Below are 25,436 nucleotides of genomic sequence, written 5' to 3' on the forward strand. Positions count from 1 at the left end.
TGGGATACTCCCATGATTGTTGCTTTGGAGTTGGAATAGTAATTATGCTGGGATACCACCATGATTGTTGCTTTGGAGTTAGAATAGTAATTATGCTAGGATAACCCTGTGATTGTGTGTTTTGGAGTTGGAATAGTAATTATGCAGGGATACTCCCATGATTGTTGCTTTGGAGTTAGAATAGTAATTATGCTAGGATAACCCTGTGATTGTGTGTTTTGGAGTTGAAATAGTAATTATGCTTTGGAGTTAGAATAGTAATTATGCTGAGATACTCCCATGATTGTTGCTTTGGAGTTAGAATAGTATTTGTGCTATGATACCCCCGTAATTGTGTGTTTAGGAGTTGGAGTTGGAATAGTAATTATGCTGGGATACCACCATGATTGTTGCTTTGGAGTTGGAATAGTAATTATGCTGAGATACACCCATGATTGTTGCTTTGGAGTTAGTATAGTAATTATGCTGGGATAATCCTGTGATTGTGTATTTTGGCGTTGGAATAGTAATTATGCTTTGGAGTTGGAATAGTAATTATGCTGAGATACTCCCATGATTGTTGCTTTGGAGTTAGAATAGTAATTATGCTAGGATAACCCTGTGATTGTGTGTTTTGGAGTTGGAATAGTAATTATGCTCTGAAGTTAGAATAGTAATTATGCTGAGATACTCCCATGATTGTTGCTTTGGAGTTGGAATAGTAATTATGCTGCGATACTCCCATGATTGTTGCTTTGGAGTTGGAATAGTAATTATGCTTTGGAGTTAGAATTGTAATTATGCTGACATACTCCCATGATTGTTGCTTTGGAGTTGGAATAGAAATTATGCTGAGATACTCCCATGATTGTTGCTTTGGAGTTAGAGTAGTAATTATGCTGGAATAATCCTTTGATTGTGTATTTTGGCGTTGGAATTGTAATTATGCTTTGGAGTTGGAATAGTAATTATGCTGAGATACTCCCATGATTGTTGCTTTGGAGTTAGAATAGTATTTGTGCTAGGATACCCCTGTAATTGTGTTTTTAGGAGTTGGAGTTGGAATAGTAATTATGCTGGGATACCACCATGATTGTTGCTTTGGAGGTAGAATAGTAATTATGCTGGGATAACCCTGTGATTGTGTATTTTGACGTTGGAATAGTATTTATGCTTTGGAGTTGGAATAGTAATTATGCTGAGATACTCCCATGATTGTTGCTTTGGAGTTAGAATAGTATTTGTGCTAGGATACCCCCGTAATTGTGTGTTTAGGAGTTGGAGTTGGAATAGTAATTATGCTGGGATACTACCATGATTGTTGCTTTGGAGTAAGAATAGTAAATATGCTGAGATAACCCTGTGATTGTGTATTTTGGCGTTGGAATAGTATTTATGCTTTAGAGTTGGAATAGTAATTATGCTGAGATACTCCCATGATTGTTGCTTTGGAGTTAGAATAGTATTTGGGCTAGGATACCGCCGTAATTGTGTGTTTTGGAGTTGGAGTTGGAATAGTAATTATGCTGGGATACCCCCAAGATAGTGTGTTTTTGAGTTGGAATGTAATTATGCTGGGACACCCCTGTGATTGTGTGTTTTGGAGTTAAAATAGTAATTATGCTGGGATATCCCCATGATTGTGTGTTTTGAAGTTGGAATGGTAATTATGCTGGGATACCCCCATGATTGTTGCTTTGAAGTTGAAGTTGGAATAGTAAGTACACTGGGATACGCCCATGATTGTGTGTTTTGGAGTTGGAATAGTAATTATGCTGAGATACCCCCATGATTGTGTGTTTTGGAGTTGGAATAGTACATATACTGGGATACCCCCTTAATTGTGTGCTTTGGAGTTGGAATAGTAATTATGCTGAGATACTCCCATGATTGTTGCTTTGGAGTTAAAATAGTATTTGGGCTAGGATACCGCCATAATTGTGTGTTTTGGAGTTGGAGTTGGAGTTGGAATAGTAATTATGCTGGGATACCCCCAAGACAGTGTGTTTTTGAGTTGGAATGTAATTATGCTGGGACACCCCTGTGATTGTATGTTTTGGAGTTAAAATAGTAATTATGCTGGGATATCCCCATGATTGTGTGTTTTGAAGTTGGAATAGTAATTATGCTGGGATACCCCCATGATTGTTGCTTTGAAGTTGAAGTTGGAATAGTAAGTACACTGGGATATGCCCATGATTGTGTGTTTTGGAGTTGGAATAGTAAATATACTGGGATACCCCCTTAATTGTGTGCTTTGGAGTTGGAATAGTAGTTATGCTTTGGAGTTAAAATAGTAATTATGCTAAGATACTGCCATGATTTTGAGTTTTGGAATTGGAATTGGCATTATGCTAGGATACCCCCATGATTGTGTGTTTTGGAGTTGGAATAGTAATTATGCTGAGATACCCCCATGATTGTGTGTTTTGGAGTTGGAATAGTAAATATACTGGGATACCCCCTTAATTGTGTGCTTTGGGGTTGGAATAGTAGTTATGCTTTGGAGTTAAAATAGTAATTATGCTAAGGTACCCCCATGATTGTGTGTTTTGGAGTTGGAAAAGTAATTTTGATGGGATACCTCGACAATTGCATGCTTTGAAGCTGAAATAGTAGTTATGAAGGAATAGCCAGATAATTGCATGTTTTGGAGTTAGAATAGTAGCTATGATGGGATACCCCGACGATTGTATGTTTTGGATTTAGATTAGTAATTATGATGGGATAACCCGTCAATTGTATGTTTTGGAATTAGAATAGTAATTATGATGGGATACCCCGACAAGTGTATGTTTTAGAGTTAGATTAGTATTTATAATGGGATATCCCAACGGTTGTTTGTTTTGGAATTAGAATAGTAATTATGATGGAATACCCCCATGATTTTATGTCATGGAGTTAGAATAGTAATTACGATGGTATACCCCCATGATTTTATGTTTTGAGTTATTTTCTAATTAGTAATTATGCTGCTTTAGCCCATTGCTTATATGTTTCGGGTTAGAATAGTAAATCAGCTTTCACCCATTTAGGCTCTGGTTCCCCCAAATTTATTACACATGTAAATGTGGTATGTGAATAGCACAGACTCAGCCAAAAGCGCCAGAAATCTGTACAGAGGCAAAGGCAAGCATGCAGTCAGTGAGTGATAGGAGGTGTAGCTGAGTACTGGCAGCGGAAGTGTGCTGTTATTGTATTGTGGTGTAGTGTTGTAAGGAAACATCCTTTTTCCAGGTTCACCCCCAGTTCTTGCCCTCAATTTGACTACTGGATACTGGTGTAATGACTCTGAAATGCCCTGAGCTCGGCTAAATAGGACTCAGTGCATGTGCTCTGACCCTTAAAATGGTGCATGTTTACTTGTACGTCCCTAGTACATGGCAACATGAGTACCCAGAGCATGTAAGTTAGGGACTGCAACACTTGTTGTACCACCCTGAGTGGGACACGTTAAACATGGCTCAAAGGGCAGTTTTAAGCTGCAAATTCAATTTTGCCATTTAAGGTAATGGCAAAGCCTAATCCTCTCTTTAATACATGTAAGTCACCCCTAAGAAAGATGTAACAAGCCCTAAGGCAGAGTGCTGCATGTTAAAAAGTGGAACATGTCCAGCAGTAAAAACTGTAAATTATTGTTTTTACTGTGGAAAGGATAGTAGCCCCATTGGCTAGTACAGAGTTACAGGGTGACATCTCAGCCCTCCTAAAGTCTGAATGGGACTACTAGAGTTGGTATTGTAAGGTGTCTAAAGAATCAGTGCATTAAATCTGATTAAATGGTTAAATCGAATCTAATATCACTGGTGGGCAAAGTGTAACTTTAGAAGTTGCCACTTTAGTTGCTAAGGTTTCCGGTGCCCATTTACTCGGGATCTGTACTGCAGACAGCTTTCTCCCCTCTGCCTCTCAGGAAAGGAGACAGGGCCTGCTCTGGAAGGAGGCGTCACCTCTCTCCTGTAGGTAGTCACATAGGTGTTGGCCCAAAAGGTGAGCTTAAAATGAGAAGCTGCATTTGAAGGGCAAATGGGTAACACTTTGAAGAGGGGCTACTACATTGTTCAGGAAGACAGGCTGGCACTAGGGACAGGAGAAGGGAAAACATTTGCCAAACGGTTTTTCCAGGATATGTACACCTCTGGGCTGGTCTACAGAGCTCTGGATGCCAAGATAGGAGCTCTGCCATCTTGGGAATGACAGAATAGTGCATCCTGGGATAGCCAGATGCCCCACTTCCTAGGAAGCGGTCATAAGGAGGGAGGGGACCTGGTAGTCCATTGGCTACCAATCTTTGGCCCTCATGCTTGTGCTCTCCTTAGTTGACTACGCATCCTTGAGCATCTTCAGTTTTCTTCATCCCTTGCTTCAGGACCACTTCTAAAGAAAAGCCCTGCAAAGAATAAAAGCACTTGGAACTGACTGAAGATTGCTGAGGTAACTGTTTCTGAAGACTTTGCTGGTCCCCCTGACTGGCTCCCTACTGGAGTTGGTAGCGTAAAGTGACTCCAAATGAACGCATAAAGAGTCCAAACTTTTTAGTGAGAAAGTTTCTAAGTGTCAATTTCTTTGAATTTGCCAATGCTTGTTTGTGGTTGAGTGATATGCTTTGATTTACTATACCTTGTAAATTCAATATTTCTGAAACTGTCCAGTGAGTGTTTTTCAGTTTGGTGACTATAAATGCAATCATTTTTAGGTCTCGGCTGCGAAGGCTGTGCTTGCGCAGTCTCGCTGGCGAGAATTTATGTTTTAGAGTTGGGGGCTTAAACCCGCCCCTCTTCTCCATTGGCTGCCTTCCTAAACGGAGGCCAGCCATTGGAGGAGAGGGGCATCACTCCGTTTAAGCCCTGTCTTTTTCGGATTCGGGGGCGTCTTTTTTCGCTTCTTTCTTGTTTTCTTTCTCTCCTCTTCCCATTGGCTGGAATTTTACATTCCAGCCAATGGGAAGAGGAGAGAACCAAATACACGCCCCCAAATCCGAAAATGTTGGCGCTTTGCTGAAGCCATTTCTGCCCGACCGCCGCCGTAAGAAGTAGAGAAGCTCCTGAGTCCTCCGGTGAGTGCTTCTGCCCCCTCGTTGTTTGTGCTTGTGATTAACTATGTGCTACGGGTGGTAAATCCATTATTGCTAAAAAGTGCTGCAGTCGTAGAATCACATGCTACCAGTGGCCCGGGTATACCCAATCATGTAACAGGCATAACATCAATGTGGTTACCACCCGCATGTATACCGCTAGGCCGCGGCTTGCCTTGGTATCGTGTGGCCTCCTACTGGCCCTGCGGCCCAAATGCAGTATTCCCGTTCACTCATGCGGCTCTCACAGAGATTCTCCCTCCATACCAGCTGCTGCTACCACCTGCTCTCGAGGGCATGTGGGCACAGCTGCTCTGTGCTTCTGACTCCCCGGGCGCCAGCCAAGACCAGCCGCAACCCTTCATGTGCCCGCTCTCACCTCTTCTGTGGGATGTGGCTCATAGGCCTTGGAGGCGCTGCCTGCCCTTCTCCACTCGGCTCAGCCGGGCCCAGGGGCTCCACTTACTCCACCGCAGGCCCTCGGTGCTCCTCAGCTCCTGCTCAGGGCTTCCCGCATTCTTGCCCTCGGGACTTCAGCTTCTGCCGTCTGTGTGTGGCCAGGAGCGAAGCACGGCGGCTGCCATTGTCTCTTCGTTTCACCTAGCTGTTGCCGATCTCGGAGCTCGAGCAAGTCCTGCCATCTCTATCTCGCCCCAATTTGTGGCAGCGCTTCCCTCCCTCCAACCCTGTAATCTTGTGACCGTGGAAAGCAACTCGGAACTCAGAAGCTCCCTCCCGAATTTACAGAAGCCCGATCCGGTGAGTTGGGATTTAACCCTGTGGGCTGTCTGGCCGTTCCCCTTCACCAAAGGATTGCTCTTTCTAAATGGCCATGCTCGCTGTGCGTGCTTCGAAAACGCACAGCCCGCGCCAGCTCAAATCAGTGGATGGACTCGTGTTTTTAGCGTGTTTATGCTTGCTCCCCTGCCCCCTCGCTGTGCTTGCTCCCCTGCTCCCTCAAAGTGCTTGCTCTCCTGCCCCCTCACTGTGCTTGCTCCCCTGCCCCCTCATAGTGCTTGCTCCCCTGCCCCCTCGCTTTACTTGCTCCCCTGCCCCCTTGCTGTGCTTGCTCCCCTGCGATGAATGACATCACAACGCATGCTTTTACATCGCAAGTTTTACAACGCATGCCTTTACAACGCATAGTTTTGAGGGGTGCTGGATAGTGAATAGTTTAATTTACTATTCCAACTCCAGTCCCCGTGGATAGTAGGGAAGGTGTTGGATAGTAAATTAAATCTATTCCCTATCCTAGAGCGCCCCCAGCGCAATGCGTTGTAATGGTTTGCGTTGTAAAAGTTGCGATGTAAAAGCACTGCGTGGTAAAAGTTGCGTTGTAAAGGATGTTTCCCGCTCCCCTGCCCCCTCGCTGTGCTTGCTCTCCTGCCCCCTCGCTGTGCTTGCTCTCCTGCCCCCTCGCTAAGCTTGCTCTCCTGCCCCCTCGCTAAGCTTGCTCTCCTGCCCCCTCGCTGTGCTTGCTCCCCTGCCCGCTCGCTGTGCTTGCTCTCCTGCCCCCTCGCTGGGCTTGCTCTCTGGCCCCCTCGCTGTGCTTGCTCCCCTGCCCCCTCGCTGTGCTTACTCTCCTGCCCCCTCGCTGTGCTTGCTCCCCTGCCCCTCGCTGTGCTTGCTCCCCTGCCCCCTCGCTGTGCTTGCTCCTCTGCCTCCTTACTGTGCTTGCTCCCCTACCCCCTTGCTGTGCTTGCTCTCCTGCCCCCTCGTTGTGCTTGCTCCCCTGCCCTCTCGCTGTACTTGCTCCCCTGCCCCCTCGCTGTGCTTGCTCTCCTGCCACCTCGCTGTGCTTGCTCCCCTGCCCCCTCGCTGGGCTTGTTCCCCTGCCCCCTCGCTGTGCTTGCTCCCCTGCCCCCTCGCTGTGCTAACTCCCCTGCCCCTTTGCTGTGCTCCTGCCTTTCCCCATCATTGGTTGTGCTTGCTCTCCTGCCCCTGCCCCCTCATTGGTTGTGCTTGCTCTCCTGCCCCCGCCCCCTGGTTGGTTGTGCTTGCTCTTCTGCCCCTGCCCCCTCGTTGGTTGTGCTTGCTCTCCTGCCGCTGCCCCCTCGTTGGTTGTGCTTGCTCTGCTGCCCACGCCCCCTCATTGGTTGTGCTTGCTCTCGTAACCCCTCGTTGGTTGTGCTTGCTCTCCTGCCCTGCTATTGGCAGCCATTTATTTATGTTTTAATAACAAAAACATAAATAAAAATAATGTCATGAGCCACCCGGATGAAGGTCAATTAACTAAAACTTAACTTGGACAAAAGTGAGGTCCTCATATTTGGAAACATACCCTCCCCTTGGGACAGCACATTGTATCCCACCGCACTGGCCCCTCTCCTACCCTCCACTCCCGGCCACGCATGCAACCTTGGAATCATCCTGGACAGCCAACTGACCATGAAGCAGCAGATCAGCGCAGTCTCCTTTGCCTGCTTCCACACCCTCTACATGCTCTGCAAGATCTTCCAATGGATCCCAATCTCAACCAAGAAGACAGTCACCCAGGCCCTCGTCTCCAGCCGACTCAACTATGGCAACACACTCTACATCAGAACCATCTAGCAACTCCTGAGCCACCTCCAGACCATTCAGAACTCAGCAGCAATACTTTCCTCGACCTGTCCTGAAGAACCAGTAGCTCCCCCCACCTCAGAGCCCTTCACTGGCTCCCTGTCCTGGAAAAAAGCCTCTTCAAACTCCTAATCAGGCCTACAAAGCCTTCCACATTTCCAAACCCACCTACATCAACAATCGCCTGATGTTCCACCTGCTGACCAGGGAGCTCCGCTCTTCGACCCCCATCCTAGTCCACATCCCCAGCATCCACTGAAGTCTCTGTGGAGGTCGTTTCTTCTCCTTCCTTGCTGCCAAGTCTTGGAACAACCTCCATCTATGCACTTTCCCCTCACTGGAGGGCTTCAAGAAGAAGATCAAGACCTGGCTCTTCGACCACCACAGCCACCCGACCGAGGCTCCAGAACCCCAGCACCTGGAGACCTACGTGGTGACAAGTTGCGCTTTACAAGACCGTATGATTGAATAATTGAGAGCTTACTGTACAGCTCGTTGACATCCTTTATTTCGTCTGGTGATGCAAGCACAAACAGGGGAGAATCGAGTTCTGCGAGGGTTTGTAAAAGATGTGGTGGTCACTCGAGCAGACAGGTTTATTCTCTATGATCCTGATGATTGTATGTGGGACAAAAACTGTGTTCATGGTGTGCTTGGGTGAAGCCCCAGTTGCTTCCTGAGAGTGGTGAGAGATTTTAGATTTGTTTTTGTGGCCCTTGTCTGTTGTAATAATGGTTGATCAAACCATTGGTCAGGTAACTCTTTCAGGCCTTTCCTCCCCTTCAGATCTCTAACGTTGCCTCTAGAGCGGCTGGCCAGGCACACAAGTGATTTCCTTAGTTACATTCAGCACTTTCAAAATCCTTTGGGCACATCACACCCTCACCCTAAGGATTCCTATTTATTGAGGCTGCTGACAGAGCCACAGCATTGAAAAGTTAGTTGCAAAATTCTGGGAAGTACTGTACTCCAACACTGACTTCACATGGTCTTGAACATTCATCCATGCTCATTTCTAAAGCCCTGTGTCTGTGAGCATGTGTGTCTATCTAACTGTTTTTTGTGTTATGTAACAAAGTGGAAGAAACACTAGAGCAGTGATTCTAAACCTGGGGTCCTTGAACCTCGGGGGTTTTCATTGCCTTCTCAAGGAGTCTATGACTGCTTAGATTAAATCAAATATTTCATCATTTGTGTATTTGTTTAATCAATACTTTTTTATTGTTGTGTATTGTTTTGAGGTTTAAATTGTAGAAGTTGCTTAGCCCACGGCTTCCATTAGTGAGTGGCTGAAGAATTTAAAAGGTTAAGATCTGCAGCACTAGACTGTTGCAATCTGAATTTTCCTAATCATAGACCAGACTTCTCCAGCAAGTAGCTTGTGGGCTACGGATAGCTCGCTAGCTACCTGTACGTAGCTCTCCTGTATGCAGTCCAGTCTACTAAATTTAAGGCTTTTGCCTGGCTGAATTATTTTATATATAACAAAATTGAAAAGTGAGCATCCAAGATGAAATGTGTGTATTTTCAGGACTCATAAGCTGATTGATATTTAATGAAAAATGGTTTAATTTCGAAAACATATTTGAAGCTGATATTTAAGTGATACTTCATATGCCATTGGGGGAGACGTGTTACTAATATGACCTTGGAGCAAGGAGCATTGCACCTATGACTGCTATGTATTATCTATGTAAAGGCATGCCAAATTGAAAATCCTTTTTACATTAGTTCTGGAAACCCTACCAGATGCACTGAAGTGATCACTGCTGGTAACCTTGCATATGGTGGCTACTAATGTAATCTTGTCTTATGTGGTCACTATTACAACACTAATAACATTAGTAGCTTGTAAGATCCACAGGCACAAGTATAGTCAGCCAAAATATCTTTATTCGGCTTATTAAAAAACCATACAAAGAGATAAACAATAAAATACATTTCATACAAGATTTATCATAATACACATGATACAGAAATCTAGCAACAATTTTAAGATTTATAATAAACAGTTTAAGAAAAAATGTGTTGAAGATTAATAACTAATCTTAGCAGACAACTTTCGCCCTTGAGGCGGCTACCAGGAATTTAGCAACGCAAAAAGTAATGTGAGGGTTAGGTAGTAGTTGTAAGTAGAGCAAAGCCGGTCTCACCTGTGTGAAGCCGGCCTTCTTGAGAATTGGCAACAAGAATTTTTTCCTAGGCTCTAAATATAAACCACAAAACATAACAAAATGCATTGTGTCTTGCACTGAGAACTGGTCACAGCTGCAGGGCGGGGCTAATTCTGGTTTCTGCCAGTTATTAAAAGAGCCTAAATAATAGTGCAGCAAATTAAATCTAAATTTGGTTAAAAGAAACCTGTGGAAAAGAAGTGTAACATAACCAAGGTATGGTGCAAGTGAAGGTGAACTAAGCAGCAGGCAATAATCCCTCACTGCCGGCTTTGCTAGTTCACTTTCTTCACGGCACATCTCCTTCCTTCCTATAAAAGACTTTTTGACTAAGTCAAGATCTTGGATCCTAATGGACTCCGGAGAGGTAAAAAGCTCCGGGCGGCCTAAATCAGAAAAAGCCTTTGCCAGATAGGCCAGCCAAGGAATTTTGTTAGATTTATCAAGGGACAGGACATCGGTCAGGATCTTGTGGTTTAATGGGAGTTCTTCGTTCATCCATATTTTTAACCAAAGAATCAGAGGGGCCATGCTCAACTTATCTGAGAGAAACTGAAGGCCAACTTCTTTATGTATGGAATACGTTGGAGTGGACTGAGGTACGGAGAGCAGGGCTCTGATAAATCCATTCTCTGCTCTCTGTATTGGCTCCACATTTGCGTATCCCCACAGTGCGGAGCCATATAATGCGATGGCCACAGATTTGCTATTGTAGATTTTTAAAATGGCTTCCATAGGCCTGGCTCCTAGCCTGCCAGCAAAACTCAAGATTGCGGAGGATGATCGTGTGACGGCCAATCTCTTAGCTCTAACCTGTGGTCCCCAGGTCCCTTTCTGATCGAACAATATGCCTAGATAGGGAAATATGGATACCCTAGAGACCAAGTCCCCCCTACAAGTGAATGTTTTGATTCTCTTCCTACGACACTCTAGGCCCACCACCATAGTGTGTGACTTGGCTACGTTTATTTTAAGGTCTAGTTGGTCCATAAACGTACCAAAAGTATTCAATAGGCGCTGGAGGCCGACTCCCGTGCGGGCGATCAGCACGGCATCATCCGCGTATAGGAGTGCCGGGATCTTTGTTGCTCCTACACGCGGGACGTCGGCTTCCTGCCCCTCTAGGTACGCACCCAGGCCATTGATGTAGATGGTAAAGAGTAAGGGGGCCAAAATGCAGCCCTGCCGCACGCCCCTTAAGGATCTAAAGAGAGCGGTACACCTGCCCTCGTTAGTCACGCGTACACTCGAGAAGAGTTCTTGGTGCAGGGAGAACATAAAGGTGACCAAATGCTTCATCTATGCCTATCTCCAACAGAATGGACCACAACTTAGTCCTATTGACCAAGTCAAAAGCCGAGGAGAGGTCCATGAATGCAAGATACAAAGACCCCTCCTTGGCTATAGTATATTTGGAAATGAGCAGATGTAAGTTAATGCACTGTTCAATAGTACCCTTTTTTTCCCTAAATCCATATTGGATTTCGGACAATCCACCACAGCCCTCAACATTCTCCCTCAGCCTAGATAGGAGGACTCTGCCTAAAATTTTTACCGAGGAGTCCAGAAGGGATATAGGCCTATAACAGCCTGGATCGTCCCGCCGGCCTTTTTTAAAAATTGGGACAATGGTAGAAATGTTCCATGATGCAGGTACAAGATTACCATTCACTGCATTAAACACGTTTGCCAAGACTTCAGCCCACAGTTTTGGGGAATACATAAAAAAGGCCGGCAGGCACACCATCAGGACCAGGTGCCTTGTGCTTTGTGGTGGACATAATGGCTTTCTCCACCTCCTCTTGGTTAAAGATAATGGAGCAAGTGGCTGATCTTGTCAACAGGGCGTCTGTAGTTACGTCAGCAATATCCCCATAAACGTTTTTAAAGTGAGACAACCATTTTTCATCAGGAATAACGCAGTCCATGATATCATTATCGTCATCTGAGAAGAAGGGCTGTTTAATAATCTCCCAGAATTTTTTGCTATTCTTCAGGACTGCCGCCGAAAGGAGGTCCTCCCATGCTTCTTGTTTAATGGTGTCCTTTCGTTTTTTTATTGCTAATTTGTAAATTTTCCTGAGTCTAGTAATCTCATCATTTGCCCTGGGGATACTTTTTAGGGCTACCAGTAATGATCTATGTGCTTTTGAACATGCTGAATCGAACCAGCGCTTATTTCCTGGAATTACGTTTTTGGTCTTTGCCAAGAGGTCCTGTAAAAACCTGCACACATATGGCCTCAAAAGCCTCTACGATTTCTTGACCCTGTGCGCAAGGATTTTTACAAACCTCGACCTGCCCCTTAATCTTTAAGAAATTTTCGGCGTAAAATTTTTGTGGAACCACCTTTGCCCATTTCATGCGTCTTTCTTGGCCAGTTGTCCTTAAGGGATGGGTGGTTACTTTCAGTGGGGATGGTCCTATATTGCCTCCCCAAGCCACTTCTAACTCTACTGGGTTATGGTCACTAAAGTGTGATTGTGTAGTGCGATAGGCATTGACCCGAGTAAGAGTGCTTAAGGATACAAATATATAGTCAATAATAGTACCATGAGGGATACCAGTGAAGGTTGGCTGTCTAATGCCACCATCTGGTTCGTAGAGGTCAAAATTGGCAAGAAAATCCTCCAGCTCCTCTCCCTCAATGGAATGTTCAAAGTGGGGTCCCTCAGGCCCATGGTCCCCATCAGGACTCTTCTCCTGCAATTTAAATTGCACGGATGGATATTAAAATCGCCTAATAAAATATAATCTGTATCAAGCGTGTTATTCTGACTGGCCATGTTTAAAATACTATCCAAATCAGTAATATTACGGCCTCTGTGATCACTGTTCCCTGAGTTATAGAAATTTATAAAAATAGTCCTACTAGTGTTTTTGATCACTCTTTCGACCAACAGGATATTAGGGGAGTCAGTGTCGATCTGCCTGCAGCTACCCTTTAAGTCTAGAGAAAACAGAAATAAAAGGCCTCCCTTGGCCCTCCCCGTGCGACTATGAACAGCAGCTTTGGTAAAGCTAATAAACCCGTCCCACCACAAATTGTCAGAAGTGTCCCACGTTTCCTGAAGGGCAATAATGTGGTGGCCTAGGACAAAGCTTGACCAAGATTTATCCTGACGTTTACCATTTAGCCCCGCTATATTCCAGCTTATTAGCCTACAGGAATCCATGGATGTCTCAGGTACTAGGCACGGAGCTGATGCCACTTCAGGCTCACGGAGTGTTTGGATTAATTCATTAAATCCTACATCCAAAGAACTGTGCAGGTTCGCACTACCCCAACCCGGGATCGGGCTATGGTCGGGCAGATGAAACATGGGTATTGGTTGATCGTTCAAAATCGTGTTATGGCCTTCGTGCACTGACTGGGGATAAGTCTGATCCAGTTGTTTGGCTATGACATCTATCCCCTGGTTCGTGACCTCTGTATGTCAGTCACAGTCGTTTAGGCCCGACAAAACCCCGTATCTGTTTCCCATTCCCAATCCCCAGTCAAAGGGAGTGGGCACCTGACCCCATCCGTTTGCTGCTGGATTCCACATAGGCTGGGGAGTATTAGGTTGCATTGAAAAGTGTTCATTCCCTTGCCTAGACATAAACCCAATGCCCTGGCCTCTGTTATCATAGCCTGGAGTATTTGGTCCCCACCTATTTATATTGGGCCAGAGTGGCCCTGGTGTTCTGGCCATTGGCCCATTCGGGAAGTTGTGTTGCCCTAACCCACGACTACTCATGGGGCGAGAATGGTTGTTGTTAAATCTGGGCCTAGTTTCCCCACCCCAGTGAGCAATTCTAGCGTTCCTTCTAGGCCTGGAGATGTTGGAAGAAGTCGCCATCTGGGTCTCAGTGTAAAAGAATTTCAGGGTAAGGGGAATTATGGATCCAGTTCTACGTTGCGGTGGGAGGATGTTAGCAAGAATGTTAGGGAGTACTTCTGCGCTAGCAAAATTTAATATAACACAGTCCCCATTGAATTTCTTAGTCTTATTCCCAATCCATGATACCCTCCTTGCCATGACAATTTCCCCAGCTAGCTGGTCAGCTCCCTGGTCAGCCATGCGCATATTATTGGTAAGCCAATATAAAGCTTTATCCTTAAGACCTTGGGCAGATTCTTTTTGCTCCTGAGATAAAACAGGGACATTCGCCAATACCAGGACTAATGGTGAGGCTTCCAAAATAAATTGTGAGGAATCATCCCCTAAGAGCAATGGAGTTGGTGCCATAGGTTGTGACGTGGGGGGTTCTCTAGTTACATCATGGGTGGGCGCAGGTGGTGGCAATTGGCCTTCCAGGATGGGCTGTTGTTGAATATCCGTAGGGCCTGGAACAACACCCTGGTCTTCCTCCACGGCAACTACAGGTTTGCTAACTTCGTTGGCTAAGTTCTCCAAGTCATTCGCCAACTTGCTTTGCAACCCTCCCATCTTTTTTATTTCGGATGTTAATTTATCGATCTTCCCGATAAGAGGCTTGATGATAGTTTTAATTTTGATGTCTATCATGTCTGAAATCCTATTAAATAGATCATCATCGATGATTTGTCTGAGCTCATCAACGTCATCGCGCTCCACATTTTTTCCTTTGTGTCTAGGGGGTGAGGTAAACTTTTTCTTTCCTGGCTGTTTTCCCCCCCTTTTGGCTTGAGCTTTTCTACAATTTCTCACAGGACGCATAACAAGGGAAGGAGATGAGGGAATTTCTGCAACAGTATTTTGCTGCTGTTCAGAATCAGACACGACGTTTGTTGACTGATCAGCTAACAAATCAGAGTTTCCGTCATCTATTTCCAAATTAATTAAGTTAGCATCAGGTATGAGAATTGTGGGGTCAGGCAGTGGGGTATCAGGAGTTTGTGTACTGGGGTCGGGGCTCAATGGGAGCAAAATTGGCGATTGACTCAAACCTAAGGATTCCCTTCTGTCATTATTTATTTTTTTAACCACTTGTACTAGGAAGGAGTCAAGGGTTTTAAGTGGTGCTGGGATGACAGAGGCCGATTTTTTAGACATGATTACAAGTGAGTGAGAGTAGGTTCAGAGGTCACGAACTACACAGGTAAATGATATAGGGTGACAGATCTAGCAAGACAAAAAATAAGACAGTATCATACAACATGTACAGTTTGTAAGTTATATAAACTCGGATCCTGGATCAATTACAAGAAATGCAAGGGTTCAAATGTATGATAATCTTAGAAGTAGCCTAAAATCAATCCCAAACGGTCTCAATGAGCCACCTGTAAGGCAAGATCATTCAACAAAAAAACATCTAGTAAAGACCATGTATTCAAAATCTAGTCCTATTCTGTAGCGTTTATCCCCCCCTACTAGACCTTGTACCTGGGCGATTCAGCAAGGGCTCGTAAAACCCTGCTGACCCCCGTCTGGCAACGAGGAGAAGAATGGAGGGTACACTATAGGTAATGGACCGGGCGACAGTGTTCAGGGGCAGACAATATCGGAAGTCCAAATATTATGTCTCATAAAAAACAGTACCTTGGCTATTCCGTAATGTAGGGTGTTAGGGAGTGGGCCCAGCCCGGCCTCGGACAGCCACAGACGGTCCCGCCCTTGTCCCGGGCTTCTCCCGGTCGCTCCCGCGCGCTCCCGCGCCGCGGGAACGTTCTGTTTGCTTTATAGTGCCTGGGTTAGGATGGGAGGGGCGCATCCTGCAGGGAGAGCGCCCAGGTGTGTTGATTGAGGGCGGGCGGTCAGGCGGGCGCTCCTGGGACAGGTAGTCCTGCGCCTCCGCCTCCGCCTGCTTGCAGCCCTTGCAGGATACCTTGGTTCTTCTGCTCACCCCTGTGTGGTCCTCCACAGAACAAAGCGGGACCCGCGCAGCGGGTTCCGCAAGTTGCAGCGTTAAAGGGAAGGATTTTCTACAGGTCTCCCCTATAGACCAGCAATCAGCAACCAGTGCGCGAGAGTAATCCCGCTGCTGCTCCTGTCCTGCAGCCTTTTCTCCGCGGTCAGTTGGGGCCGTATCCTGCAGGGAGAGCGCCCAGGTGTGTTGATTGAGGGCGGGCGGTCAGGCGGGCGCTCCTGGGACAGGTAGTCCTGCGCCTCCGCCTCCGCCTGCTCGCAGCCCTTGCAGGATACCTTGGTTCTTCTGCTCACCCCTGTGTGGTCCTCCACAGAACGAAGCGGGACCCGCGCAGTGGGTTCCGCAAGTTGCAGCGTTAAAGGGAAGGATTTTCTACAGGTCTCCCCTGTCGACCAGCAATCAGCAACCAGTGCGCGAGAGTAATCCCAAGCACAAGTATAGCATCCACAGGAGAGTGGCCATCAGATTGTATGCTGTTACAGGAGCAGATACTCAGAAGTCCAGCAACCCCTCTAGTATAAAACCATCAGCTCCTTTCTGCACATTGAGGAAGAAGGAGGTGACAGATTTTGCCCAATCCCGGGCAACCTCTCCTTCTGTATCAAAGAGCCCTGACACAGAGTGTAATCTAGAAAAGGAGGCGAATACACATACTGTTTATCCTTACTTTTTTGTACAGCACACACTGTAAACAATTGCTTCTAGGTGCTCTTAGGGTGGTATAAGTGCTTGAGAGCTGTGGCATAGCGAGGTTAGCATCGCCCTAGGGCAAGTAAAGTAACTGGGCCACCTCACGAGGGTGGCATCTTAGACTTTCAGCTGCCCCTGACTCTTCTCTACCTCCTTAGATAGCCTAAATATGCCATATCAAAACTCACTAGTATTCTCACACTATTTCCACTCCCTTCACTGCATGTCAGCAAGTTAAATCCATGACCCTAAAAGCAATACCATAGCTATATCATTGTGGCCCTAGTAAAGTACATATACACAAATACATAACATGTAAGGACACCAGACTCACACTGCTGCCCTCACATAGCCACACCCATCAAGAAAGAATTGTGTGTTAACAAACCTAAGAAGTTGTTTTAAAGTTCCCTTTACATTGTTTTGCATAAAATGAAAGAAACAATGCTCAAATAATTCATTTTTCCAGTTCTAGCACTCTGTCCTAAGTAAGTGTATGTTTTTTTTTTTACTAACCACCATCATCTGCCCTCCACCCGTCAGGCTCAATGCAGTGATTACTATGCCCGTCTTGTCATCAGAAGCCACTCAGCAGCATGGACATCACTTCTTCTTTGACCTCTGCTGGAGGCAGGCAGCCAGGGCTCAACAGCAAGCTCTTCCTTTACTAAAGAGCACATGTGCAGTGCTCAGCCATTCAATGTGCATGTAGTAAGACCTTTCCAGTGCCACTGCCGGTGCGTCACTGGATTCTGTATTGCTTGCAGTAATACTCCTGCAGATGAAGGAATCGGACAGAGCTAACAACAAGCACCCGGTGCTGTAAGAGCACCTGCGGCCCAAATAGGCAGTGGCGCTGAAGTAGTTTTTAGACTGGGGCTGCTGCCACTAATGATACATCACTGAATTCATAGAGATTCTGAAAAATCCAAGTATTCCACAAAAAAACAAGCGTTGGAAATGAGCCATGTCCATTCAGCAGGAGAGTGGTAAGGTTGTATGTAGTGTGTAGCTGGTGTTGCATTTAGGAGCACACAGTCACAAATATATTGCTGAGGAATGATGTGGTTGCGAACAAAACAGGTGATGGACAGAATGTGGATCAATGTCACACATTCACCCCAGCCCAAAGATCTGGGCCCAAATCCATCGTTTTTTTGCACTCCACACCACCCTGGGTTAGACAATGGCGATATGCAAATCAGCTCTGACCCTGTGCCCCATGGGAACAGTCCAGTCCGAACTACAAAAACCATGTCCTTGGAATGATGTGGTGGCACACTGCCATCTATATACACCGCATTTCCCATTAAAATGACAACTACATTTGCACAGACATACATACAGTTCTACCGGTAAAACTATATAGCACACAAAAGACAATGTGTGAAAATTGGGTATCAGCAAAATTTGTTATTTGCCCATTACCAAGTAAAGTTTCATGATTTGTTTTCATCTTATTAACATCTTTGTTTTTTTCGCACTTCAGAATTTGAGGGAAAACTCTTTATCTGTACTTTCCCAACTGTTTATTTATTTTGAAATATTTCTACAGTTCCTTTATAGATATTTAAATTTTGCAGTGTGCTAGAAGAAAAATACATCTTACAGCCTTTATTTTGACACCAGCAAGATTGTCACATAGTTCACTTTACAAAACCCTCACACTTTGCAGTAGGAGAAAGAAAAGTAAACACCAGTTTCCCTCTTAAAAGAATAAGCAGCAAGTTTTCAGAGGACTAGACTGACATTTGACCTCTGTCCTTGAACGCACAGCAAATGTGACAAAGTAAAAACACAATTTAGAATCATATTTAATGCTCAAAAGAGGGGAAATAACTGTTAAACGGGAGAGGGTCACTCACAATAGCTGCTCACATCTGTAGGTCAATTAGTAAAACGCACCATTTGAAGATCACAACCAACAGTTCTTGATCAAAACATTCGCGAGCTCCGCTTTCCTTTTGAGAGGGTTGTAGCCCTTGGTGTCCCTAGTGTGGCGCTAGGAGGAGGCTCAGATGATGGAGCATGCTACCATTGGTGAGTGATGGGAAACCGTCCTTGTGAATAGGACTTCAAAAGGTTTAGGATAAGAAGAAGCTCTCTTATTGATAGCAAGGTAGAGGTTAGCTATTATGCTCTCTCAGATTCTCTTTTGTCTGTTTATTGGCTTATCTAGACCTGTAGATAGTTATGTTTTGTTCCTATGTGTGTATCCACAAATATATCTGTGTGTGCTTTTGTGTGCTCGTGTTGTCCTATGCACAGCACCTTTGCGTGAGAGAGGGACTCTGCATGCTTTCCTGTATATATGCAAATGAAAATCTGTGTGCATAAGCCAACCTGTACATGTATGTGTCTTTGCAAGCTACATTAAAGGCTCTTTTGCAACACCTTCACCCTTTACTGCCCTGTCTCCCTGCAGGACGGCGTGGTTCTGGGAGCAGATACAAGGGCCACAGATGACATGGTTGTGGCCGACAAAAACTGTGACAAGATACACTTCATCACCCCCAACATCTAGTGAGTATCCTTGCCTCACTTCCCTTACAAATCAAAACAAAACCGCCAACATTAAGTGAGTATCAAGCCTCACTTCGATTACAACTAGAAACATAACCCCAACATCTAGTAAGCATCCAACCCTTACTTCCATCACTAGTCAAAACATAACCCCACCATCTAGTGACTGCAAAGCCTCACTTCCATTACTACTCAAAACATAACCCCAACATCTATTGAGCATTAAAGCCTCACTTCTGTTACTACTCAAAACATAAACACAACATCTCGTGACTATCAAATCCTCACTTCCGTTACTACACAAAACATAACCCTGGCATCTAAAAAGCATCAAAGGCTGACTTCTGTTACAACTCAAATCACAACACTGGCATCTAGTAAGTATCCAAGCTTCACTTCCATTATGACTCAACACCTAACCCCAACATCTAGTGAGCATCACAGCCACACTTCTGTTACTACTCAAATCATAAGGCAAACATATAGTAACTGTCCAAGCCTCACTTCAATTACTACTCAAAACATACCTCCTTTATCTGGTGAATATCCAAGCAGCTTCACTTCTAACACTACTCAAAGCATAATTACAACATCTGCTGCATAGCAATGTTTTACTTCTATTACTACTCAACACGTAACTTCAAGATCTAGTGAGTATCCAAGCCTCACTTCCATTGCTACTCATAATATAAACCCATCATCTAGTGAATGTCCAAGCTTTTATTCCTTTACTACTCAAAATGTAGTGAGCATTAAAGTCTCCCTTTCCTAACTAATCAAAACATAACACCGACATCTAGTGAATATCCTAACAGCTTCACTTCAATTACTTCTCAAAACATAGCACAACATTTTCCATATATCGAAGCTTCACTTCTGCTACTACTTAAAACATAACTCCAAGATCTAGTGAGGATCCAAGCCTCACTTACAATATCACTTTAAACATAACCCCAGCATCTAGTGAGTATCAGTTCCTCACTTACCTTTTTACTCACAACATAACCCTGACATGTGTGAGTATCTGAGCCTCACTCCTGTTTCTACTCAAAACATAATCCAGCTTCTAGTGAAGCCAGTCCAGCACTTTTTGACATCTATGTGCGTTCATTAGCAGACTTGGTGGAGAGCTGTGGTCTTACATTATTTTCTTATGCTGATGACACACAAATCATCTTCTCCTTGTAATCGGCACAAGACCACAGCTTGGATGCTTTGGACTCCTGTTTAAGTAAGGTGACAGAATGGACAAACCACTATTCTGTAAAAATGAATGGGGAGAAGACAGAGATGATGGTACTGGGAAGGAATCCGTCCTCGTGAAGCCCCCACCATTGAACTAGAAAATCTGAACACGCTGTCTGATCCAACACACAAGGTCAAGAATCTGGGGTTCCTGCTGGACGAAAAGTTGTCAATGAAGCCTCAAACGCAAAGGTGACGTCCACTTGTTTTGCCTTTTCTGAAATGGCTGCGGAAGACGATCTGGCACCTTCCATTTTCAGCGCAACAGAGAGGGGTACAGGCTCTTATCATGTTGAGATTGGACCACAGAAGCATGCTCTATTTGGGGACTGACACATGCTTCATTAGAAGGCTGCAGGTGGTCCAGAACTCTGCGGCAAGGATGCTGTTTAGGCTTTCAGGGGGAACCTTTGAGTAGGGTTTACAAGGGTAACTGCACTGGCTCCCAATTGAGAAACAAATTTAGTGCAAGACCCTGTGCTATGTGTCCAGAGTAAGCGCTGGGGTTGGGCTGTGCTATTTGCAGGATTTTGTTAAACCATATAATCCGAGCTGGTCACTGCGCTCCAGTGGCTTATCCCTATGTGTGGTCCTGACATTCAAACGGTCATGCATAGGAGGACGTTTGTTTGCTTATCAGGGGCCCAAGTTATGGAATTCCATTCCAGAACAGCTGAGATAATGTCCCTCGCTAACGATGGTTCAGAAGCAGCTGAAAAGATGGCTGTTCTGAGTTCTGGTCCTGATGTTCCCTTGCCTGGCGTTTAGCACCGGGAAATGTTAATAATAATAATAATAATAATAATTTCCATGCGGCCTCTCTTATGTTACTACTCTAAACCTAACCCCAAGGTCTACTGAGTATCCAAGCCTTCATTCCTTTACTACTCAAAATGTAGTGAACATGCAAACCTCCCTTCCCTTACTACTCAAAACATAACCCCTACATCTAGTGCTTATCCAAGCCTTAATTCCCTTACAACCTAATCCCAACATCTGGTGAGTTTCAGGCTCTTCTTCCCTTATTGGTCGAAGTCTAGGGAGTACCCAAACCTCCCTTCCCCTACTGCTGGACATCTAGTCAGCATCCAAGCCCTCCCTCCCTGACAGCTCTTCATCTAGGAAATATTCAAGACTCTCTCTCCTCGCTACTCAAGACATAATCATCCGCATCTAATAAGCATCCCAGCCGCTACTCCCTTGCAACTGAAAATCTGCGGAATATTCAGTCCTCCCTTCGCTTACTACTCAAAAGCTAGTTAGTTTCCAGGCCTCCCTTCCTTTAGAACTCAACCTCTACTGAGCTTGCAAGCCTTCCTTTCCAACTCAGCATATTTCATTTAGTCCACCCTTCCATCAACTCACTTCACCCTCTACATGTAGTTAGTATACGGCCCACATCCCTACAGTAGACAGACTTCATAATCGCAAACATTTAATGATTCTACAAGCCTCCTATATTTACTACCCAAAACATAACCTACACCACCTATCGAGTCTAGCCTCCATTACTTTATAGCTCCCTTCATGACCCCCAACAGCTATAGCGTATCCAAGCGTCCCTGCCTTTATAATCCTCTCTAAGTCATCACCCTAACATCAGGCACGCTTCATAATGTCATCAAGCAAGTATCCAGCTGTGTCGCTTACACAAGGTGCAATTCATAACCCAGTAATTTACTAAGTATCAAACTCTTACTTTTACACCAAGCCCTCTTCATAACCTCAAACATGTAACAAGTAACCTGGGACGACTTTTAGAAATGATCCACCTATTAACCTCCAGTGAATAGCGAAGCCCTCAACCTTACGCAAGACAAACCTCATAATCCTGTGATCTACTAAGTATCAACTCTTATCTTTACACCAGACCAGCGCTTAATTTTGAAAAATATAAGAGCCATGGCCCTTGTCAGGAGGCCACTTCAGCTTGCACCACCTGTTGCCCCGCCAGGTCTGCAAATGACAATACCAAAAGGTACCAGCACAACTTCTAATCAGCACACTCCTGCAAGTGTGACAATTCAGACTATTCCAGGACCCCAAAGCTTCACAAAGGGCTTGGGCAGCAGTTATTAGTAATTTGTAATGTACATTGAATTAATAAACTGTTGTTGTGCTCATCTTTAAGTTAGACAGTGCCACCATGCTGCAGACTGTCACAAGCGCCGGTGTTGACAATTAAGTGCCTGTGCCGAGCACCGGAAACCACCGGCTCAAAATAAGCTGTGTACCTGACCCACTTCATAACCTCAAACATGGTCAGGAATCCAGAACTTACTCTTTGACACGATCTCATTATCAACCTCCAGTGAATAGTGAAGCCATCACCCTTACACAAGACACACTTCACATTCTCCAAACTCCAGTGAGTATTAAAGCCCTCACTCTTACACAAGGCACTGTTCATATCCTCCAACATCTAGTAAGTATTGAACCTATCAGCCTACACAAGACACACTTGATAACCTCTAGTGAGTATTTAAGCAACCACAATTTCATAAGAACCCACACCAGGAACCTCAGAATAATCATTGACAGCAAACTAGACACGACTGCACAAGTCAACGCCGTCATTGCATCCTGTTTTCACACCCTAAAAATACTGAGGAAGATCTTCAAATGACTGCCAAGCAACACAAGAAGAACAGTCACTCACACCCTAGTCATCAGAAATTTGGACTTTGAGAGCACGCTCTAAGCCTGAATCACCAAGCAACTCACTAAAAGACTACAGACCACCCCAGACTCACCCTCAACCTCACATTACACCATACCTCAGAGAACTATTCTGGCTTCCAAAACATAAACATGCTCAGTTCAGACTTCTCACACCCATTCAAGGCACTCCCCAACTCTGGCCCCATCTACCTGAACAGTCGCATCTCCTTCCACCCACCATCCAGACACGTCCGCTCCGCAGTATGTCTACTGCAACATCCCATGAGTACACAGAACCAGTTAAGGTGGATGGGAGTTCGCCTACATAGCTCCTAAAGCGAGCAGCAGCCTCCCACTCCAGACCAGAGCCTCCTACGCTCTTCTTGAATTCTGCAAGAAGCTGAAAACCTGCCTTTTCAATTAACAAATGTAGCATATCTCGCGTTGGGCACACACACCTGCTCCGCACCAGGATGTCTTCGCGGGTGATAGCACAGGACACAGTTTCTACCCTCTAACATTTGTAGTCTCTGTTTCCTTCAGTTGAACAAACTAGGCTAACTCACCTGTTAAATATAGAGTTAAAGCTGGATAACAGGGATTTACAGGGATGTTTTTCACCGAGGGGTTGTGAGTGACGTCAAATAGACAGTAAGAGCGAAGCCTGGGTCTGCAAAAGGTTGTTGGCTGTAGGAATATGCCGCAGAAGAAACACTTCTAATGACGTAGGATGGGTTGCATCCCTAGCTCGTACGTTTCTCATTTCCTTGCATAGGTAGTTTATCCAGTCTTCCCGCTCCTTTCTAATATTATAACTAATAGGACTACGAGTCCTAGAATGTAAAAGGTGTATCAAGTGCGTTTGTGTAAAAAAAAATAATTGGAAAGTTTCCTTTCTTGTGCAGCACCGCCACCTGCCGGCTTTTTTTTATGCAACACATTTGACTTTTTGAAACAGGTTGGCCCTAATAGGACATGTCAGTGCAGCACGGGGCATCATCGAGTTTTGAGGTGAGTTTCTGATACCCGACACTGTGCAGTGACTCCTGTTTTCTTGCACCCCCGCACAGCTGCTGTGGAGCCGGCGTGGCGGCCGACGCCGAGGTTACCACACAGCTCATGTCCTCCAACATGCAGCTGCACGCCCTCTCCACGGGCCGCACCCCCCGCGTGGTGACCGTCAACAGGATGCTGAGACAGATGCTCTTCAGGTGGGTGCCAGGGCAGGCCTGGGCCCCGAGCCCAGGAAAATATCGTATTCAATGAATCTAGTCTGCTATGACGTCTTATGTCGCTTCTGTAGCGTTCACGGCAGCTTCGAGGCGCCCTGGGGGGACCGCAGAGCAAGCAAGGGTTCGGAGGGAGAGTGTGAGAAAATAAGGGGAGTGGGAATAGATACGAAGGAATATATAATAGCAAATAGAAAAGAAGTGAACAAGAAGGGAAGGAACATCAGAGGTTGAGAGAGAGGTAACACGGGGGGAAAACGGAGGGAGAAGAGAGACTCAGAGAAAAGGAATGAATATGAGAGGGATGGAAGAAATGGCCCAGACTAGAGTAGGAGGAACTGAGGGGCAAAGCAAGGGTTTGTGGGGAAGAAGGAGAGCAAGACAAGGTTGGAATTAAGGGGCAAGAAGGGTCTGTGAGTGGGAGGCGGGGGTATGACAAGTTAAGAGTTAAGTGTCTGCTTGATGCAAAGCTAAGTAAGGTACTTGTAAAAACCACAGATAACTTTCTTGATGTTTATACCAAAACATGGCGACGAGACATCTGACTGGTGTCAGTCATTGGTGCCAAATTAGAAGGACTCCTTTGACGGTTATTCAAACTCTAAAAGCCTCTTCTACTAACGTTGAAATTGATTCTGAAAAAGAGTATTTAAAACCAGCTTCAATTTAAGATAGTTTCAGTTATGAATGCTGTTTGACATGATTCCTGCAACAAGTATTCTTATCCATTTGTGTGGTCGTTACCTATATTCTGCAATTGATTAAGAAAAAGAATAGAGGGTCTACAATAATGTTTATTTTCCCATTATTTGCCATCAGCAGTTATCACTTTCATTGATATTGGCATATACAGTTATCTGCAGACTAGGACAGAAGTTAGTATTCCAGAAAAAGAATAATCCTTCCGCCTCATGTAGACTTAAAGTTATAGCATAGCCAAAAAATCAGTTTTGATGTAATTTGCAGCTAATCTTCTCTTCTTTGGCTGTCATGAAAATGAGATAATGTTTCTTTTCATGCACAGCAACTACAGGGCTACTTTAATAATTAACTAAATTACCTCAAAATGACTTTTTATGATCTGTGTGGAACGGTCGTGTTAGGGATTTTTACGTATATTTTTAATATGTTTGTCCAATAGAATCTGATACTTTGAAACATTTTCCTTGGTCTTGGCCATAGTATTTGTTGATCGGACCTCCGAGAACATTATAATATTCAAAAGAATACAGATTATTTCCTGACTCTGGCTAGATGAACTTATGAATCATAGGTTTATTGTGTAGGTAAAGTGGCTGGAAAGGCTGAAGTAATTCCCCTTCCAGGATGGGAAGGGGAACGCATTACTCCCACATTTGGTGGGGGTGAAGATAAAGGGCTTTTTGCAGTGAACATAAGTTTTTTTTAAAGTGTGTTTCCACTGAGGGCTCCATTCCCTCTGCAGGAATTCTGTGATATATATTTTCT

The 25,436-nt window shown here is 44.9% G+C and overlaps 1 protein-coding gene across 6 annotated transcripts in view; it reads left to right on the forward strand.

Moving 5' to 3' along the window:
• LOC147665155 (proteasome subunit beta type-7-like) overlaps positions 1-25,436 on the forward strand; it is a 154,126-nt gene that overhangs the window by 88,530 nt on the left and 40,160 nt on the right. For all 6 annotated transcript variants that reach the window (XM_086949721.1, XM_086949719.1, XM_086949722.1 and 3 more), the window contains 2 exons: positions 18,737-18,834; positions 23,811-23,951. In XM_086949721.1, coding sequence (XP_086805847.1) covers positions 18,737-18,834; positions 23,811-23,951 — 239 coding nt within the window. The remainder of the gene's footprint in view (positions 1-18,736; positions 18,835-23,810; positions 23,952-25,436) is intronic.

This window comes from Lissotriton vulgaris, unplaced genomic scaffold, assembly GCF_964263255.1.
Source record: "Lissotriton vulgaris unplaced genomic scaffold, aLisVul1.2 SCAFFOLD_654, whole genome shotgun sequence".
Taxonomy (NCBI): domain Eukaryota; kingdom Metazoa; phylum Chordata; class Amphibia; order Caudata; family Salamandridae; genus Lissotriton; species Lissotriton vulgaris.